At 42.1% G+C, this 14,931-nt stretch overlaps 1 protein-coding gene across 2 annotated transcripts in view; it reads left to right on the forward strand.

Moving 5' to 3' along the window:
- LOC106931170 (homeodomain-interacting protein kinase 3-like) overlaps positions 1-13,851 on the forward strand; it is a 29,737-nt gene extending 15,886 nt beyond the window's left edge. The window contains exons 5-18 of one of the 2 annotated variants that reach the window (XM_015009148.2): positions 462-585; positions 2,891-3,010; positions 3,596-3,682; positions 3,802-3,986; positions 5,080-5,233; positions 5,436-5,556; positions 5,666-5,760; positions 6,145-6,299; positions 6,561-6,722; positions 6,812-7,183; positions 7,279-7,440; positions 7,718-7,983; positions 9,284-9,432; positions 9,777-13,851. In XM_015009148.2, the coding sequence (XP_014864634.2) occupies positions 462-585; positions 2,891-3,010; positions 3,596-3,682; positions 3,802-3,986; positions 5,080-5,233; positions 5,436-5,556; positions 5,666-5,760; positions 6,145-6,299; positions 6,561-6,722; positions 6,812-7,183; positions 7,279-7,440; positions 7,718-7,983; positions 9,284-9,432; positions 9,777-10,301 (2,677 nt within the window). In that variant the 3' untranslated portion in view covers positions 10,302-13,851. The remainder of the gene's footprint in view (positions 1-461; positions 586-2,890; positions 3,011-3,595; positions 3,683-3,801; positions 3,987-5,079; positions 5,234-5,435; positions 5,557-5,665; positions 5,761-6,144; positions 6,300-6,560; positions 6,723-6,811; positions 7,184-7,278; positions 7,441-7,717; positions 7,984-9,283; positions 9,433-9,776) is intronic. The other variant, XM_015009150.2, reaches the window with a different exon arrangement.
- Positions 13,852-14,931: the final 1,080 nt, after the last annotated feature.

A 14,931-nucleotide genomic window follows, 5' to 3' on the forward strand; every position in this document is an offset into this window, starting at 1 on the left:
CCCTGTCGAGATGTACAGAAGGTTGTTCTAGCTTTCCTTCACTCCTTGCTTCCTTTCTTCTTTCCTTGTTTGAAATGTTTACTGTCTTTCTTCCTACCTTGCTTGCTTCATTTCATTTTTTTCTTCACTTCTTTCCCCCTTTACTGGGTCATTTTCTTTTATGCTTCCTTACACCGTCCCTCTTTCACATTTCAAGTTTCACCACTGCCATGCCTTTTTACGTCATATTCAGATTCAACTATAATAGTGAAAAAAGGATTGGAAACATCAACCAGTTGAATCTGGTGAAGTGTAAAGTTTAGAGATGAAACCATGTTTGACATGTTGTTTTTCCTGACTTTACAGGTTCTAATCATTTTTCTGCTTTGATAAGTGATAAAAGTGATAAGTGTTGGAAACCTGTAGGTTTGCATATCTCTCTATTTGTTGCTGATGAGTTTTCTGCTTCTCTGTTCCTGCAGAGCTCCAGAGATTATTTTGGGCCTGCCATTTTGTGAAGCCATTGACATGTGGTCGCTTGGCTGCGTTATCGCTGAACTCTTTTTGGGCTGGCCTCTTTATCCCGGAGCGCTGGAATACGACCAGGTAACACCTCCGCACAAGAACACACACATACAAAATCAGAGGGGAGATAAGGGAGACCCTTATAGTGTTTATTTGTTCAGGGTATTTCTCGCTCTGTGTGACTGAAGTTTAACACACTATATTCCTCTGCAGATCAACAGGGCAGAGCAAATCAGGAAATTGTCCTTGCAGTGTGTGATTATCTTCCCATAAAGGGGATAATGTGTGGTCTAAACTGCACAACTGGGACTCGAACTGAATCCCCAGGCAAGGGACCGGGAGCATGGGAAAAGGCCCCTGTTACATTCACAGAAGGGAACTGTCTCATCATCATGTGTTTAGCCATACACAACTCAGAAGATTTAGGATTATTACAGGCCTAATCAAAGAGTGTAATAACAAACTTAGACACCTGTTTGGTTGCTTTAAATCTAGAAAACAAGCCCTTGTTCAGAAGCTCAGCTGATGTGTGAAATGCAATGTTTGTTCTGGACCTTTCGTTTATTGATGTTTCCAGTGCGTGTTATTTCCTCTACCCGTTTGACTGGTAACCAGTCAGAGATGGTGGCCTCGCCGAGCCTTGAAACGGGCCATGTCAGGACACACTCTTGCACGCCCACACGAGCACACTGAGCCCCCAAAAGCACGCCGTTCTATGCCAAGGCTCACTGTGGTTCCACTCTACACAGCAAAATGTATTTATAAACATAAGCCCGATGGTAGACGTGTGCACATTCGTGTACGCGCACCCACATGCTAGCACGTGCACACACTCTGGTTCCCGTTCAGTGCATCATCAGCAGGTTCTCAGTCCAGTGCTCCCTGGTCAGTCTTTGTGTTTGTTCTAGGCTGTAGACATGTGCAAGTTCTCTCTCTCACACACACACACACACACACACACACACACACACACACACACACACACACACACACACACACACACACACACACACACACACACCATGAAACCTCATTTCAGCTATTCTGTAATAATAAAACTTATGAAATCCAGAAATGTTATTGAATATTCAGTTAGATTTCTAAAATGTTATCAAGAATCTTTGGTACCTATAAAATGTTTTAGTTATAAAATGTTTTAGTTATACAACACAGAACAGACCTTATTACTCCAAACTGTAGATCACAAAGCACAACATGAATTAAAACTTTGAGATTTTATTTATTTATTTATTAGATATTTCTAAAAACAGACAAGCCGCTCAAATGATAACCAACTAATAAAAATGTATTTCATTTTAGTCTGTCAGCTTTAAGTTGTAGGTAGGCTATGTTTTGTTCTGTTTTTATCAGTGCCGTCTTTGGGTTGTTTTTGAAGATACTGGGGAAAATAAAATCTCTTTTGCAAGTTACTCATGGTTTTTGTTCTGTACCAGCCTTTTAACCTCACAGTGAAAGCAAGATGTCTGTACTTTCTTACTGGATCTATTGATCAAAATGGCAGAGGGAACCCACAAGTTTTGATCGTGCTGCTTAAATTCTCCTCGTTTGGTTACTGATTTATTATGATGGCTTTAAAACTGCTACATCTTTTTAAAGAAATCCTGCAGCACACGCATCAGTAGTAGAGCAGGTGCACCGTATGCTCAGGCTATTTTGTTAAAATCCTTAGACTTCAAAGGAAACTGCAAATCGCTATTGGCTGATCAGTGCACTGCTTTTATTTTCTATTTAGTTGTCAACATGGTGAGAAAGGCACTAATGTGATCTTGAACTAACCATTTAGTTAGAGTAGCTATGAAGGCTTACCAGCTATTTCAATTTTTTGTGAGAGAATGATCACAGTCAACCTAAATATGGAGTGAGGCATAAAATTTCCAATCAGAAAAATAAAGATATGTTAAGCAAAATGTTGCATTTTTACTGGTTTTGTACTCTTATCTCGGACATCTATGAGAGTTGTGGAGGTTTGTCTTTTAGAAATGACTGTATGGGGTGCAGTGATGGCGCAGGGGTGAAATACAACCCACGTATGGAGGTCTTAGCCCTCGACACGGACGTCACAGGTTCGAGTCCTGGCCTGATGACCTTTGCCACGTCTTCCCCCTCTCTCATTACCTACTTTCCTGTCTAACCACTTGCAAATAAAGACTGCCTAAGCCAAAAAAAATAACTTTAAAAAAAATGACTGACGTATTACATTATCAGAGTGGAACTAATATGATTCAGTGACTCAAATTCAGGTTGATTATCTGAAAGTGTTCTGACGTTTTTTTATTTATTTATTTTTTTTGCTTTTCTCCTTTTCTCACCATCTCTTCCTCTCCTTCCTTTCTGCGCTCCATTTCCTCCGTGTCGCTCTGCTCAGATCCGATACATCTCTCAGACGCAGGGACTGCCTGCAGAGCAGCTGCTCAACAAGGGGACAAAGACCACGCGTTTCTTCACCAAAGAATCGGACTCTCCCTACGCCTCCTGGAGACTAAAGGTTTGTGGTTCACATTGCACAAATAAGCACAAACACACCATTATTAAAACTTTCTGGTGCTATAGGAGCTCATCAGGGTGGGTATCAGAGAAGAGTAAAATTTGAAGAGGATATTTACTAGAAATTCTTCAGTCTACCAGTAGGAAACGGGTTGCATGAGCTTGTCAAAACAGGACAGAGCCAGAACAGCCTGCGGAAAGCTCACCAAAGCACAAAACTATGTTGAGACTGTGCTGAACTTCCTTTGTATCAAGTTGAAGTGAATTTCAGCTTATCTCTGTCTATGTCAACTAAAGACCCAGTACAAACCCTTTGATTAAGCAGATCTACATGCAGATGCTGAGTGTGAAACATTATCTGACATTCTGAAGAATTTGACCTGTCACTGCTCACCAGTGATGCTAATCATGTGTCTTTCAACATTTCGCAAAAATACTGTTATATAATCTTCACTTGTGCTTATTCACACTTGTGTGAAAATAGCTTACAGGGGGGAAAAAAACACTAATGTAAATAAAAATTCTCACATGCTACACTTCATAACCCTGAGGTCATTGACCTTTATGTCTGGCACTTTTTCTACAGACAACAGAGGAACATGAGAAAGAGACGGGACTTAAGTCCAAAGAGGCCAGGAAATACATCTTCAGTTGTCTGGATGACATAGCACATGTAAGTCCAACAAGACCGAGCTACAAAGTGGTGAATCTACTCTGAAAGAAACTAATTTTAAGATGTAGATTAAAATCAAATAATTTTTGATACCAAAATGTTTTCCTTTCACACCCAAGGTGAACTTGGTGTTGAGTCCTGATACCAGCGACATGCAGGCAGAGAAGGCAGACAGGCGGGAGTTTGTGTCTCTTCTTAAGACCATGCTGCTGATCGACGCCGAGGACAGGACGGTTCCATCGAGCGTCCTAAATCACCCATTCCTCACCATGACTCATCTCCTGGACTACCCCCACAGCAACCAGTAAGGAGATTTATCTGCTAGCACAGCCTGTAATTCCTTGCAAAAGTATTTTACTGTTGGACTCTCCTTATTTCTCAAGTCTTAACCACAAACATTCGTGTTACTGGAATTTTTGTGATAAACCCAAATACACAATCCCAATGATTAAACATGGCAGTGGCAGCAGTATGCTGTGGTGACTTCTGTTTTTTATAATTCATAACAGGGAACCTATTAAGGCTTGTTTAGGGAAAACTGACTGAAAATGCTCATCTCTGTATAAGCAAAGCTGGCAGAGACCATGATTATCACAATAGTAAAACTGTATATCAGAGCATAATTTTTTTGAAGGCACGTGGTTCTTTCTAGTTGAGAGCAAAAAAATAATTTATTACAATATTTGAACCTCCTTAGATAGAAACTGACGAGTATGGGAGAATTCAGTCATAATTTATGAAAATGTATGATTTAATAATATCACATCCCTGCTTGGCAAAACGGGACACAAGATAAGGCTTAGTTAGTGTAAGACTTGATCCTAAAATAAATTGTGTTTCAATACAAACATGAATCTGGAGCATTTTTTTTTATGACTGTGCAAACAAGGATTTGGTTTATAGAAATGTGCTTAGCAACCTTGTACAATTCCTGTGTTTCTGGTAATAATTTTTGTATTGATCAACAACAGCAGCAGGGTGGGTTGTATGGGTTCATTTTGTTGCTTCACTGTTTAGTAGCTGTCTTAGCCTTCAGCTGATTAACATTTTCCTGCATCAAGTTGTACTGCAGTAGAGCAGAGCAAAGTGGGATTTGAAACTTTGCAGCTAGGAAGCGTCTCGACAGAGCTCAGACCGACAGAACAGACATTGGGCTGTTCTGTATGAGAAGCACTATTTGTACAGTTAACATTAGATTATGGTGACCAGGAGATTTACCACTTCACTGTTGCAGATAAAAAGAACTTCAGATATTTTTAAGTTCTTCTCAACCATAAGTGCCGTAGCCTTGGTGCAGCTAGCATACAGCTCCTGCTGGCATTTTTTAGTGAAAGTCCCTTTGAGCAAGACTTTTGCTGTGAATGTATGTTTCCTTTAACCTCCTTGTTTTCTCACAGTGTTCAGTCGTCTTTCCGCATCATGGACATGTGCCACAACCGTCCCAGCACCGCCGTTTTTGATGCTTTGAACCAGAACACGATTCATCTGTCAAGACCCCCTCTAGCTCCCACTGGAACTTCTGGCCTTCCACTGGGCTACAGCACAATTCAGGTACAGGTCCTACCCAGAAATAGTAACATTATGTGTGTTTAATGGTTTGATATGTCTTGTAGATTAAAGGCTTCATGTGTCACTATGGTTTATGAGCATAAGAATTGGTGAACCATATCAGAAGTTATTATAGTGTTGGTTTCATTATTCAAAAGTTGATTCCTGTTCTTCCTCTTCTTCCATGTAAACGTATCCAATCCAGTCTATAACCCAATCCGCTCCATCCGTGTTGCATCCTGGGATAGCGCTAACAGGAAACGGGCAGTTTGGGTGCAGTGAGTCCTTCCCTCCTGCCCTCCTCCTCTGTCCTCCCACAATGCAAGGTTTGTACACTCTGCAGGTTTCTTTCTACAGTGACTGCTTGCTGCTTTTGAAATTTGATTCATCAGAAAAAAGGCTGGAAATGTTAAAATATTTATGTTCTTTTCAAAGGTAACCTTAATCAGCCTGCAACCTATACTGTCCCCATGGTAACTCAAGCCCCTCCCATACAACCTCTACCAGTGAGACCCGGAGTAATAGCTCAGGTAAGATAAAGACTCAACCAGAAGTTGTTGAGCTCAAACCTTGAGATCATGTTGGCATTCCGGACCTAGAGTTCTAAATTTCATTCGAAAATAAAGTTTATTTGATGTCTGTTATCTTTCCTACCGGTAGTTTTTCGTGTTGCAGTTTGCCATATTACTCTCATGCAACATGTAACTGAACTGGGTGGGTGTTTGTTACTGGTAACTTCCAACTTCAGACTGTGGCAGTAAAGTAAATTATGAGGGCTTTCTAACATCCTTGTGAATAGGGACTGTAAACATGTCAGCCATACTTTAAGGTGATGTAAATATTTGAAGAGTTTATTAATCTGCAAGCTTGACTCAGTAGAAGACTCCCCCTCTGCCCCCATCTCCTCTCTGCAGCAGGCCTGGTCTAGCCGAGGCCAGCAGCTCCTTGTCCCTACAGCGTGGCAGCAAATGACTCCTGTCGGGCCTCCACCCTCTCACCCGCCTCCACCACCTCCTCCCTCCCTCACCAGTGACACCACGGCTGGACCACAGAGGATAAGTGACTGGGGGTGAGTCACAAAAATCTGAGTCATCAAAGTTTTTAAGTTTGGGAAAATCCCTGCTTGTAAAAAATGCCACTGGAAGGAAATTTATTCGTATTTTTAACCAAATTATTTCAAAATCTTGCCAGTTTCATTTGAGTTGAGACTTTGTTTTACCCATTCATTGGTGCACCAGATCATTGAGAATAATGTGTCGGATCTCCCCGAGGGTGGTGAGCTCACCTCCTAATGACACCGTTGGCAAAGTTTTTATTTCCCTCGTTTCAGGAAAGCACACCCACACAACAGCCACTACAACACAGTGATGCAGCAGCCGCTCCTGACCAACCAGATGCCAGCCCTTTCTGCACATCAGCCAATCAACATTGGCATAGCTCACGTTGTGTGGCCCCAACCAGCCAATAAACGGAACAGACAAGGGCACAACAGGTAAGGTTCCAATTCTGTGTCATGTATTCAACTATACGCCACTCCAACATACGTTTTTAACTTGATGTATTAAATATTTTGCATAAAAGGAACCTGTCCCACCCCAGCAACATCCACATTTCATCATGTCGGTCTCCCAAAATGACTGACATTGTCGGACAAGCAGTGTCAGGAAGAGGGCAGCCACAAAAGGAGGCGCCCCTGGTGGAATCCCAGCGACCAGAAATGAAAAAACCAACTGTGGAACAAGATGGCACAGAGCTGAAGGAAAACTGCTTTAAAGAGGCGATGGCAAGTGGAAACAGACGGGTCGGTGTTCCGAGGGAGCCGATACGGGATGTGGCCGTCCTGATGGCCGACACGCCAAGTCCAGCTCCCAGCGTGATCAGCATCCGCAGTGATCTGAGTGACGAAGAAGATCGGGTGGGAAACGAAGGTCGTCAGGAGTGCCATCTGAATCAGTGAGTATAAATATCACAAAAGAAGCTCTATTAAATTTACGTGACATTTGAGCTATATTTTCATGTGAAATAAAACCCTAATATTCCACCAACAGGTGTAAAGGAGAGTGTGGATGTGAGGCTTGCAGAAACACCAGTGTGTCCATGGAGAGAGTGTGTTCTCTCAGCAGCCCCGACAGCAGCCTCAGCACCAGCTCGTTTGCCTCAAACTCTCTGCAGTCCAGCCCTTCAGCTTCACCGTGCAAGAGACCCAACAGGTAGCGCTTTGATGGGATTAGCCCCGATGACCCACAGACCAAAAAAGAATTGCTAACACCCTCCCCTTGTCTGGGCGTAAACATTAGTCAATATTTTTTAAAACTGTTTTAGACGTCTCGGCATAAAATCATTTCGCGTACCGAGGCTGCCATGCCTCTCAAAACGGTGGATATGCAGATGTACTATTTCTACTTGGCTCTTTATGAGATAACCAAAGTTGTAGTTTTCTAGATTTGGTTTGCGTTGTCAACATGCTCCTCAAATCTCTCTGTTCAGCATGTCTGAGGATGACGGCCACGAAAGTGGTTGTGACACGGTGGAAGGCTCGCCCTCTTCGGACACATCGACGTCCCAGCGTGGCAACAACGCCTACCGTTACCTTAACAACAACCGCTCTCCTTTAGCTGCCGTGTTGGCACCCCTGACCTCCCCATCCGAACAGGACCGGAGACCACGGGGCATCAGGACCATGGTAGTTCCACCGATGAGGGTCCAGACCAACAACAACACTCGCAGCACGCAGGAGCGTGTCCAGAGAACAGGTCTGTGGAATAATGTTTATTTGTTGATTAGTTTGCTGTGAAAATGTTAGTGATCTAACCCACCCAGAAACATGGTTTCTTTTTAACCACAAACGTTCCTCCTTCTCACCATCTGCCATGTGGTGTCACCTGTGCTTTGGCTGCATCTCCTTTGCAGGTCAAATGGAAGACGTAGGGTCTTACCGCCCCCTAGTGGGTCATAGAGGCTATAACAGGTGATCGAGAGACACCAGCAGAGATTTTAAGCTTATAGCCCCTTCACCTCATGGGTGCATCCATGGAAGGCAAGCAGCTGGCATTGCCTTTCTTAATGATTTCCCCTCTAATAAATATTGAGCTGTGTTCAGTACAGGACTTTAAGAATCATTTAAAATCCTTAATGTCGCAATTCTGACTTGAAATTGTCTACTTAGTTAAATAGGAGGAGAAAATGAGGAGTTTGTTCTGAGAAGACTGGCAAATATTTTCTGAAACAGTTCAGTCTCTGTGAAGGGAAAGGTGGATGCAGTTCATCCGGAGATGGGCTATATCAGTTTTTCTTGTCTCTGCTGGTTCTCGTTTTGCAGCAGCAAATGTTTCAGAGGACACTGATGTGAGATCAGTTTCTACCTTTCTGTTATTGCCAGATTGTTGGTTGTAATCACTGAAGGTTTTAAACTGATACAGATCAGAGTCCGTGGACTAAGTTGCTTTTCATGTGATCCCCCTTTCTGAGTGTCAATAATATATTTTTGTTTCCAAGGCTCTTTAAGTTCTTCCTGTTTACTTTTGAGATGCAGTGTTTGTTTTTGGATTCACAAAGTTTTAATCATTCTTTGATCTAAACAGAAGTCGAATATCAGGCTGAATTTTCACACTTTTCAGTACACCAAGGACACTGCCGTGTATTATTGTAGTTCTACTCAAAAACTCATTTCTGGGTGATAACTGAATTTTTTTTCTATCAGTCTTTTTAGTCTGATGTAGAGATGCACCAATCTGGCCGACACTGATATCTAGTTTTCTTCAAGGTCTTTCTATTCCACACTCCAGTAAAAGTCAACAGAAACAAGGAATTACAAGGTCATCCTAATTTGTGTCTCCAAGTGTTTGATTCTTGAGTAGCAAGCAAAATTATTCAGTTTTCTGCCTAAAACTCCTTGATTAGTTGATTAAGTAAAAATGTGCAGAATCCACTGTTTAGTCGATATGACTGGTGCACTTCTAGTCCTATTACCGTCTCTTTTTCAGATTGTTGTTTATTTCCTCCTTTTGTATGTTTTATTGCCGGATCAAGATTTACCTCCTTGTTTCCCTTCAGCCTCAGAATCCTGGTCCCGATCCAAAGGGCGCTGCAGTCTCGTAGGGCAACAGAGCACTGCCTCTTCCGTCCCTCTCCTGCCATCCGCCCCCATCCTGCCGCGGCAGCAGACGTTGACAGGGCAGCAGCACCATCTGGGCTTTGGTCAGGTTAGTTCAGGTTACCTCCCTTCCTCTGTCTGAGGCAGTTTTACCAGTAAAAGTAAGTCCAAAGTGAGGAAAAAAATAGAAGTTACTCAGACCACCCAAGGTAAATTCAGGATGTCTGAAAAAGCCGAGTTGGAAACGTTGGGAGGAAAATTTACATATTAACTTGTATAAGTTCACCCCACATCACCTGAGTGAAAAATTTGAAGTTTGATTTGAAGAAGATGGAGGCTAAGTCCATGCACATCATATATAGTAGCCAATCTTGATGCTTTCGAAGCAGTACTGTTGCTGTTTTTTGATGCTTTTCCACTGTTCATCGTTTTTGTTTTGCGTCTTTCTGACAGGTGCAGCCGTACGGTTCAAACCACAGCAACAAGGAATGGAACGGCAACTATGGGCCCCTGCGACCGCACGCCTACATCCCTCCTACTGTCCACACACACACCTTCACACATCTGCACCACAACAGCCCCACACACACCTCGGCTGCCCCTCACACCCTGCTCTCCTACCCCTCCAGCGGGCCTCTCACCGCCACCCATCACCCCATCCTGCCCTCTCGTCCCCCACCCCCTCTCCTCCAGCACGGCTTTGGGCTTTCCCATCCCCAAGGCGGGGCGCTGGTCCACCAGGTCGCCCTGGGCATTGGCACACACCCCCACCACCCCGGACACCCCGCCGCGTCGCACCGGCTCCTCCCCTCCCCAACCATCAACCCTCACCACCAGCCCGGCTACACCCACCACCCGCACCAGTTCAAGCCGCCTTTTCCCCCTCCTCCCCCATACATGGCCTCCCCGGCCGCCTTCACAAGTTTCCACCTGAGCCCCACCAAGCTCAGCCACCACCCACAGTTTTCGTACATCTGAGGGGCGGGACGGAGGAGCCGCGCCTCCTCCTGAACAGGAGGCTCAAGGAGAAATGGACTGGGTCTGCAACCTGGGCAGGGAGACCTCCCACCAGAACACAACATGAACACTTCTGTTGAGACGGAGAAGAATGGAGGAAAACGAGCAATGTTTTATCACCATGGATGGATTTGAAAAATTATTTTACCAATGTTTTCTGTAATCTGATGGGTTGACTTGACAGGCTGTTGATCATGTCTGACTGTCGAAGCAGAGACTGCCTGGAAAAATCATGTCAGGATGTGGAGGAAGCTTCAAATCTTTGTAAGAGCGAATGAATTTCTATGACAATTAGGAAGCTTCCCTCAATAACGTGTTTGTACATTACCTCCTGTCATCGATCTGAACTGATTCGGAGCTGGAAAATCATGGGTTTCTGTTTTTTGTTTTGTGTTCTACGCTGTTGGGGTTGTTCAGCCTCTCGCTCCCTTTATCTGTGTTGCCTTGCAACCCGCACACGCCGCTCTGATCTGCTCGTTACCTGGTCGCGAACCTGGAATCGAAGGCTCATGATGGCTGCCTTCTAGTGCCTTAAAACCTTTGAGTCTTTGACGTTACTTCAGGAGCATTTAGTACGTTTTGAATTTAAACGGACTTGCAGCACTTAACCTAGGGACTCTGAACGAGACGGGCTTCTAAAAACCGACGAGGATCACGAGCACGGGCTTGTTTTACTTTACGCTTTCTAACTCCATGTGGGTTCAATCTAACTAGAGGCTGCACTTATAGGGCTCTGACTGAATTAGCTTTTAATGTATATGAAGAGTGATTTGATATTTTGATAATCGATTTCTATTCACTATAGTACTTAATTCATAACAGTATTGTCACTGTTTACTGTAACTGCAATACAATCTAGATCTTCTGGGTTGCTGTGTTTTTATTATCTTGCGTTTAGGCTAGATTTGTATTCATGCGTTTTAGATTTTGGGAGTGGCATAGACTTGTTTAATGTTTTTAACTTTTAAGATAATTCTCAGTGTTTGAAGTAACCTATCAACTTAACAGTATCACTGCTGGGCTTTTGAGTATTAGTCGTATCAGTAATTATTGTTGGAGATTTTGTGCCCCCTCCCCCACGTATTGAAACCTGTCGTCAGTTTTCATACATTCCTTCAGGGTGGAAGCGAAGCCTTGATTATATTATTATTATTTTTTTCTGTGTGTGCATTTTCATTTGTGTCGTGTGAGTCGTTTTCTTCACCGCCGGCGTTTCACTCCGATCAACACCAAAGACTCTCTTCGTTAATCATTTCGGAAGCACGGTCGATCATATTTCTGTCACCTCCAGCATATACTGTTGCAGTCGTGGGCTTAATTTTTTTTTTTTTTTTGGAATATATTGTGAAATCTCTGTTTTAAAAATAAGAGGTTGAGGTTTTATTTTTCTGAGCTGTTTGCTAATTGTATTTGGAATGTATAGATAATAAGCTGCTATATACTGATTATGCGCCACTCGGTAGCTGTGAATTTAGAGGATTAATCTCTTTCTGGTCTGCAGTCTCTCCTTTGTTAATGTAGTTCGGACGACTAGATAAAACTAAAGTGGTTTTTCTTCTGATCATAGAGTGTATGAATGCTACTCCTTCATGCTAGTGCCTCTGTATATTGGCTTTGTTGTTTTGAAGTGTTTTTAAACTGCTGTATTGGAAGTTAAGTTTTTCTTTTGGTTGTATTTTTTTTATTCTGTTGCTTTTTGGTGTGTGAGTGTTTTGTGTGTATTTAGCATCAGTATTTCAAACGTAGGCTGGGTTCGCTTTGATTCTGTAACCAGTGTGATGTATTATCGTTTTTCCTTTCATCGACGCGGCTTTTATTTCCGTTATAGGACTGTATTTACAACTCTTCGTACTGTATCAACTTAGTGCCTTTTCCTCAACCAGTGGCAGACGGATGACGTCTACGACATCAAAGCGGGAATATTGTAGGCTTGCTCCTTCCTGGAGTCGAATCCGATTTTCGCATCATGAAATCCCCAAAGTTTGTTCTGTAGACGAAGATAAAAACAATCCTGCATTTCTTTCGTTTTTTTTTTTTTTTTTTTTTTCATTGTTTAAAATTTTTACAGAATCCTAAGAAAATCCAAATCAGGGAATGTTTTACTCACCAAGAATGCCGTGCAGCACTAAAAGACATGGGGGCTTGAGTAACATTCACAAATGCAAAGCTTTATCTCACACCATGAATGTATTTGTGGATGTCAAGAAATCAGTCTTTGGTTTGCAAGCTCAACATTTGTCTACATTTGGGGTGTTGATAGCACTTGTATGCAGCTATAACCATTGGTAAATGGTGTATGTTTGGTAATGGGTTTGGTTTTTTGTTTTTGAAATGCTTTATCCATCACTCATAATCAAAATGTAGGTCCAAAGTTTCCCCACCCTGATCTAATTATTACATTACAGTATAATGGTTTTGCTGTTATTTAGGTATTGGGTGTATTTTGTGTGCTTGTCAGCTATGCTGCTGTTTGAGTATGTTTAAATGTTTAAATTTTTGTGTTGTGCACACCAAATGTTTTTTTTTTTTTTTTTAGATTTTATATGTATTGTGGTGTGCAGCCTCTCTTTGCAAACCACCCTCCTCCCTGTGTGTGTGTGTGTGTGTCAGCTCTGCACAGGTAATGCCCCATGCTGTAATCCCACCCACCACCACTTTGGATTAATTGCTTTGGGTAGATAAATCTCACGTCCCTGTAGATTTACGCCGACAGTTGCATCATCAAAGACGCCGGTCGGGGTTTTGGGGGGGGGGGAGGGTTGCCACGGAGTCCCTGATCCAAAGCTTAGCAAAGCACATGGAACCCTGCTGCCTTCAGCAACACGGCAGACTTACAAACAATGTTAATACTCCTAAAAGCTTATGGGGAGATTTCTTTTTTAATTGGCCATTGTAATACATGCACTTGACGACATGTAATAATACAGAAATACTTGCTTACAAGCCTGCTTTCACTGGGCACCAGCATATTATTAAAAAAAACACACAAAAAAACCCCACGGCATATCAATTGACATGTACCTGAACATCTCCTTTGGTTTTTGAGTTTGAATCTGTTTGAAATTAAACTTGTAACATCATTAATTATCGTACTTAGGCACAAAAATGTAGACACAATTGCAACATTTAAGAATTTAAGCTGTTACTGTTCTGTATGTGTAGATTTCTGTGGCTTTATGATTTGTATTCCTTGATTTTTGTTTTTGTTAATTCTAAATGCTACTCTAGTGTGACTTGTAGCAACTGCACTGTGCAATATACAACAATATATGAGGACTGGGAAAATAATTGTTTGGATGTATTGATGTGTGTCTTACCAGTTTGCGGTCATCCCCCCCCTCCTCCCCCTCTCTAGTTCTCAGTGAGTTTCAATGTGACCAAGCCTTATGTACTTTGTCACAAAAAGCGGGTTCCTTATTTGGTGACTCTTATTGGTGAGTGTCAAATTATGAATTTATTGTATAATATGGTGAGATTCACTTTGAATTAAAAAAAAAGATCTTTTGCTTCAGTCACTGTTGTTCTTTTTGGTCATTATGAAGGAATGAAGCACCAAATACTTTCTGGATCAATTTGATGACTTGATCCAGAAAGCGTTGTAATGCAGCTGTTAGATGCATCCCTGATTCAACCCACATTAATTCAATGCATGATATACGTCCTTGGCACGTGATGAAGTTCTACAGCGTTCCGATAATGGACTTGGTTATTAGATTCATGTCTGTTGAAGCAGTAACGTCCTTAAAAGTTGCTGGACATCAGCTGTCAAAGAATGGAGTTCAACAAGAAGAAAAGATGGAAAGTGCACAAAGGTAATAGCTCTGTCAGTAAATGTCTGGGGAAGAAATACAGAAGCACTGAGCCAGGAGTGCATTACAGAAAAAAGTAGTCTACAATTTAGGTGGAAGTGGCAGCTTTGTCCAGGAAAAAGCCAAACACATTAGCACTGAGCTGGGAGCAAATTTTATTTATTTTTTTTTTTTTAGAAAAGACAAACATGACAAAATTATTTGCAACAGCTTTGTTAGGAAAGAAACGGAAGCGCTGAGCCAAGAGTATGCTTTAAGGGAAAGAAAATATGAGCGTACACAGTAATCTGTCCAACAGTATACATGTCGTAGATAAAAACAGGCAAGAAATGGTGCACAAAGGTACTGGCAACTGTCGCTCCTTATTAAGAGACCTGTATTAACAAGAGACCTCAATGGTCTCTGTGGAACACATGCTATCTTCTCTATGGGAATAAAACCAGTACATGGAGAGAAGCACAAGAGCATCAAAATAAGGAAAGTGGGGGGTCTCCATCTATGCAGCAATAGAGATGGCTTCAAACTTAAACCATTTAATTTTGGGCTTTAGTGAAAGGAAAAGTTTTAAGCCTACTCTTAAGAGCAGACAGGTGGTTCATCTTGACTAAAAGGTTTTTGTCACATAATCGACAGCCTACATTAAGGAATCACACCAAATTTACTAAATAAACATGCTGTATTTCTGAATTTTGTGAAAATAATCATTAACAAAAGATGTTTAACAGAAAAAAATGTTTGAGCCCCCCTGAAATATCAACATTTAGAAATCAAAATGGTGTGAT

This window comes from Poecilia mexicana, unplaced genomic scaffold (genome assembly GCF_051168715.1).
Source record: "Poecilia mexicana isolate PSO_F unplaced genomic scaffold, ASM5116871v1 scaffold_6, whole genome shotgun sequence".
Classification (NCBI taxonomy): Eukaryota; Metazoa; Chordata; class Actinopteri; order Cyprinodontiformes; family Poeciliidae; genus Poecilia; species Poecilia mexicana.